The sequence below is a fragment of the Lygodium microphyllum genome, chromosome 16, assembly GCF_053477565.2.
Source record: "Lygodium microphyllum isolate KBCC chromosome 16, Lygodium_microphyllum_v1.1.10, whole genome shotgun sequence".
Classification (NCBI taxonomy): domain Eukaryota; kingdom Viridiplantae; phylum Streptophyta; class Polypodiopsida; order Schizaeales; family Lygodiaceae; genus Lygodium; species Lygodium microphyllum.
Genome location: NC_141150.1, coordinates 70,788,905 through 70,794,858, shown reverse-complemented (window position 1 = coordinate 70,794,858; position 5,954 = coordinate 70,788,905). Strand labels below are relative to the sequence as shown.

Genomic DNA, 5,954 nt, shown 5'->3' with positions numbered 1-5,954 from the left:
TGCTTAAGCACTAATACAACATTATGATAGGTTCACAAAAAGCTTGCTCAAGAGCCAATACAACATCATGAGATCATAAAAAGGATCCGTCCCATATTTTTTACTTGTTGTAACATGGGGGATAAAAGGACTCTAGATATCCACGCCTGCCTATTGCAAATATGTCAATTACGTGGTTGCTTGCTTGGTAAAACCTCATTTTCTTAGAGTCAAAAAATAAGCATGCATATGTGTAAGAATAGTGCCCCACCAAATACCAAACCCCTTGATTCGCAAGCACATTGACTTATTTGGGGATTGCCAGACTTGAAAGTATATTGTCCATGCATAAATACAAGTTATCATGGGTCCTATATAGGAATGTGTTGCAAAGGAGAGATAGACAAAATAGGAGCAAATAGGGGTATACTTATGGCCGTTGTGTTGCTGGACTTGTCCACATAAATGTACCATCAAAAGTGAGGGTATCCTATTGATTTTTTATGTTGGTATTGTCAAAAACTTAAAGTATATGATTAAAAAACCGATCATATCCTCCTAAGTTTTGACCATGTCAACTCATGTGTGTTGATTGACCTGTGTATGTAATCGGTATGACTATACATCATCACTTTGACTAGAACTTTTTTGGAAGTCTCACATGAAAAGTCAATCTCATGTCGCATGATCTTTAACTTTTATCCCTTTTGTAATTCTTAACCTCACTTGCTTGCTTCAAGAAAGTCCAATCATTGTACGACACTACTCTTAAAAAACTAGAACCATAACATGTGCAAGTTCATTGGATGTGCACAAGTCATCTTGGTCATTGTAGTTATTTTGTGGAGAGTGGGTTGCGCCCAAGCTAGTAGTCCTTGGCTAGAGTGTTTTCAATATTTCACAATAGTGTGGTTGCACCACAATGTTTGTAGGACTCGAAGTAACACTCATATGGAAAAAGTTGTTGACATTTTGTCAAACTTTGGCTCGCAATGAACAAATAGGAATTAGTGTAGATTGTTAACCTTGCTAACCTTGTGCTAAACCTCCCCTTTTTGCAAGCATTTGTGGTCTTTGTGCAAGGCTAACCAAACCCCACTCACCCTTATTTTTACTAACATGACACTATGTTTGTGAAGGGAGGGGCTTTACCTTCCCCCCCATTAGAGCCTATAACATCAAACTTCCACTTTGTGAAAAATGGTACTACTTAGAGCAACTTGAGTGCCCTTGAAAGGGGTACTCTATCTACTTCCTAATGTGTGTGATACTACTTTAGTGTTCATGAAAAATCAACTTGAGTGCCTGTCAAAAGGGATACTCTGTCTACTTCCTAGTGTGCGTGCTACTACTATAGTGTTTATGAAGAATCAAGATTTAAAGTAAGACGAATTACAATTAGTTCCAAAAAACCATTAAATTGTAAAGCCTTGAACATTATGATTCCCCCATTGGAAAGTTTTTGTGGGGCAAAACAAGTTCAACAAGTTCTTAGCCCCTTTGGCTATAGAGACTCTAAAAAATGAAAAGGAGCATGGAGGTGTGAATATACTAGACATTGATAGAGAATCCTTAATGGGAAGAGTCAAGTTCTTGAAGAAGTTATGGGAATTTGAGGTCCCTTGGACTTAGTTACTATTGACATAATTATGTTGGGAGAAGAATAAGTCCTTTATCTTGCATGGGGTCTTGATAGTTTAAATCTACTATCGTCTCATGTTGTCTTGAATACGAAATTGAAAGGACTATGTGTTGATCTTGAGGATTGAAGAAGAATTCTTTGCAAAGTAAAATAGGATCAAGAGCATGCTAAGCTTTATGGTGAAGAAAATGTTTTCTAGGCATGGCCTTTTAAACCCCCCTTTAGTTGCTTTACTTGGGAGGAGGGGTAGATTTCTAGCAAAGAAAGGTATTTTCAAAGTTGGTCAATGGTTCAACAATGATGATCGACTTGGAGGCTAGAAGGATTTATGGATTAACCAAAGCTCTTAAAATGTATTGGGAATCCATTTGTATGCAAATTTTTAAGGTAAATACAACACTTGATAATGTGAAGGGTGCTAGTTTCTAGCAATTAAACATGGGGGAAAAACTAATAAGAAGTGTTCAAAGTGCCAAAGTTTTTGTTGTTCTTGGAGTGAGCAATGCCTTTGAAATAGGAAGAATTCAAAGAATTTGGAATGTTAATATGACTCAAGACTAGATGGTGCAAGCCTTGAAAGGCCTATGGAATTCTAGTGTGTCCTTGTGTGATAGAGACTTTGTATGGAGAGTGCCAATGCGTGCATTCATTATAGCCAAGAAGATTAAGAGTAGACGCATTGTGAAGGCTTATTGTATTTGTGGAGAAGAGGAGACCAATAAACACGTACTTTGGGATGGATGCCTAGCACAAAATGCTTGGAATATCATCCTTCCTTGCCTTCATATCCAACCTAGAATGGAAGAGCCACTGAAATTTTGTATTTTTGGGCAGCTCAACAGTCAAAATAGTATTAGATTGTTTGTCTCACAAAAGATTAGGCTTATCACCCTCTAAACACTTTGGGAGGTCAGATCCAAAGAATTAGGGAAGTCAACGTAACAAACTTTTCTTGGACTTCTGTTCTCCATAGAGCCAGGTCGTTTTGGAATATACTTTTGTATGGTGGGTAAGCTAGATGGTAGGGATGTACCTACACTTCTCTAGATTAGCACGTAATATCTACATCATGCTGTAAGCACCAAATATTTTCTATTATTATCATGATATAAAATCTTTTCGTGTCCAAATCCTTGAACTTTACAGAATTATGAGTGATACAAGTGTGTGGCAAATACAGGGAATTTTGTTTGACAATCTCTCCAAGATTTTGAGTTAATGGTTTCTTTTTTTAGTTGGGTAAGTTGAAACTCTGCTATTAAAACTAACCTTGAAGTGGTGGCCCGATTGCTTGGGTATGTGATGTATGTGTGCGAGCACGCGTGTGTGTAGGTCGGTGGTTTTGGGCGCTCGAGGTGGGGGGATGGAGGGGCAATGTGCAAGGCTCGGACTTGCAAAGGATGAAAAAAGTGGGCATGACCTGATAATAATCTTTGCTTGGAAGTTGGAAGTTGGAAGTTGGAAGGCAATTGACACATAAAAAAGAACTCTGTGATTAATTAATAAAAAATCATTTGTTTTTTCTTTTAAGTTGTTTGGGAACAATGCATTAACCTTGTGTTGTGTGGATGGGGCTCACATGGGGAGGCAGGGAGGGATAGGAATCCGACCTACTCTCTCGGCTCTCTTTTCCAGCCGATATATAGCCTCTTTATGGCCTCCCCCCATTCCTTCTCGTCTAATAAAGCCTCGTCTGGTTACGGCCTTTGTCTGCTTCTCTTTCGCCCTCCCCCTTTCGTCTTCCTTTGCCAGTTGTTCCAGCACTGCATTTCTTCCTCTTCTTCGGTACGCGACGTCCGCCATATCCCAACCCCCCTCATCCTGCCTCTCTCTCTCCCTGCTCGTAACTCTTCATTTGTCGCCGCAGTCATGGCCGAGGAGCCCAAGTACGCCTACCCCTACCCTCAGCAAGGTTACCCCCCGCAGCAGCCCTATGGCTACCCTCAACAAGGTAAAGTGAAAATCATACACCCCTCCCCTGCCTCTTTCATTAGCAGCATCCGTGTCTGTCTCTGTGCAGTTCGAATTCTAGCTCAAGGTAGGGACGTTATGCTTCCTCCTTTGCGTTTCTCTTTGTCCTGCGACGAAATCCGGTCTGGTTGGGGCGCCTTGTCGATGAACAGTGGCTTAATTGCCCCGATTGCTGCCGGATCTGGACAGCTCTTTGTAAAATCGACTCCTTGAAAACGTTTCGGTTCCTGACCATACACACATATTTTAGAGCATCATTACCGCCCATGCCCTGTAATATTGCTAAAACAATAGATTAGATCAGTGGATCATCACTGCCCATGACCCTATAATATGTTGTCTTACATGGTTTGAGCAGGCTTAGTCCTGCCTCTCTGCACAAACCGACTTGAACCACCCCCATGCCCCATTGAGCTAGATTGCCAGTTTTACTGTCCTTAAATAAAAGGGCTCGAGACCCACTCTGTATTTTCCGGAACAATAGATTTGATCAGTGATTAACAACCAGAATTCAGATGTTCTCTTTAGGTTTTTTTTCCCTCAGAGAAGTTCTTTCTTTAGTTGTACACCTACCCTCTGCCTGAGTGCTCTCCGACTTCCAATGTTGCACACCTACCCTACCACTCTCAAACAATACATGCCAGACGAACTTTCTCCCATGGGAAGAGAAGGGGTAATGTCTTTATGTATCATAATCTGACAGGCTTTTGCCATAAACCCTTGGTTGTTTCCCTAAGCCTTGAACATGTATGTTGCCTCTTCTCGTTGATTGTGTTTCCCTAAGCCTTGAACATGTATGTTGCCTCTTCTCGTTGCTTGTGTTTGCTTCTCTGAAGCGGGGTACATTCCTTGACAAGGATTGCCATTGGTGTGGGTCTGATATATGTAATGCATAGGTCAGGTGCATAATTCCTCTCAGTAGATGGTCCATTATATCTTCTGTTGTCAGGAGGACAGATGCTCGAGGTAGATGGCTTATTATAACCTCTCTGTACATCAGGCTTTTACTGCAGTCACTTTAGTTGTTCAGTTTCGTATGTCATGGGATAATCAAGACCTCGTTGCTTCAGTAGACGGTGAATGCTGACCATGACCATTGATTCAAAGTCAAGGAGGTGTCGCATTGGTGTATCTGATAATCAAGATTGTCATGCTCATTAGGTCTGAAATTATATGTAAGGGTGTCTTACCAACAAATATTAGTTCATGTAATGATGTGCTATACGCTTGCGCACTATACACTTTGGAGTATTTGTTTTGACTGCTCTATTTCGACAGGATATCCTCCACAAGGGTATTATCAGCAGCCTCCTCCTGTAGTGCCACCTCCCCAATACGCACAGGCACAGCAGCCTCGTCGGAATACAGGTTTTCTTGAAGGCTGGTAAGTATGTGTATATTGTGTTTGAAGATTATCCTTGTACTTTCCCAACTTGCACTCGATTTTCGGATTTGGGTGTTTCGCAGCTTGGCTGCTCTTTGCTGCTGCTGCCTTCTGGATGAATGTTGCTGTGATCCATCCATCTTCATTGATTGTTGACAGCCAGTTCATTATCCAAACATGTCATGATAGCTATGCGGAATTGATGTTGACAACACTGCCAATTTTTTGGCCACTTGATGTATTCTCTCCCTTGTAATAAAGAACTACCATGTACATAACCGTTTTTGTATTTGGCTGCAATGGTCGAGTAGACTTGAAAGTACTTACCAGTGTATTGGGTGTTCGTGTCTGCATCTACAACTGTCATGATTGTATATTGTCGGGCATTTGCAGTGCAGGTAAAGTTGGATCTTCTCAAGATGCCTGTGATAAAGGGATCAAGCTTCTGTATCTTTAGGGTATTGCCATGCCTAGACATTTTAACTTTGAAGACTCTACCAAATAAACATACTGCCTTTTTTTTTTTTTTTTTTTGCAAAAGAACATGCCTCCACATGGTCACTATGCTTACAGGACCTCCCATATAATGTGTACATTATGCTAGAAAGTTAATGGATTCAGGGTTATTGCATGGTCTTGTTACAATAACATTCTTCTACTTGGTGAGCAAGATCGGATTCAAAGAATCAGCATAGAAGATAAATTTACAAAGTTTTTAAAACACTTAGTACAGAGGCCTTATAATCTGTCCAAGTTATCAATATATCCTAGGTAAGGTGCCAATTGAACCTGCCATTGTGAAAGTATGGCTTGAGGTAACTAGGTGGTACCTCTTGAGAGAGTCTGAATTATGGGGAGTTATTAAATCAGGAGTATTTGAGTTATATTTAATACTATCCACCCCCCCCCCCCCCCCCCCCCCCCCCCCCCCCCCCCCCCACACACACACATACACACACACACAAGGTGCTCTGCACC

The 5,954-nt window shown here is 41.0% G+C and overlaps 1 protein-coding gene across 2 annotated transcripts; it reads left to right on the top strand.

Moving 5' to 3' along the window:
• The first annotated feature begins 3,266 nt into the window (after positions 1 to 3,266).
• LOC148022967 (uncharacterized) lies at positions 3,267 to 5,519 on the top strand. Of its 2 annotated transcripts, none has more exons than XM_087695910.1 (3): positions 3,267 to 3,572; positions 4,871 to 4,976; positions 5,370 to 5,519. In XM_087695910.1, exons 1-3 carry the CDS (start codon positions 3,275 to 3,277, stop codon positions 5,431 to 5,433), a joined length of 468 nt encoding a protein of 155 aa, XP_087552036.1. In that variant the 5' UTR covers positions 3,267 to 3,274; the 3' UTR covers positions 5,434 to 5,519. The 2 variants fall into 2 exon arrangements, with proteins under 2 accessions (XP_087552036.1, XP_087552035.1); XM_087695909.1 differs by lacking the exon at positions 5,370 to 5,519 and adding an exon at positions 5,060 to 5,308 and having other exon boundaries at positions 3,273 to 3,572.
• Positions 5,520 to 5,954: the final 435 nt, after the last annotated feature.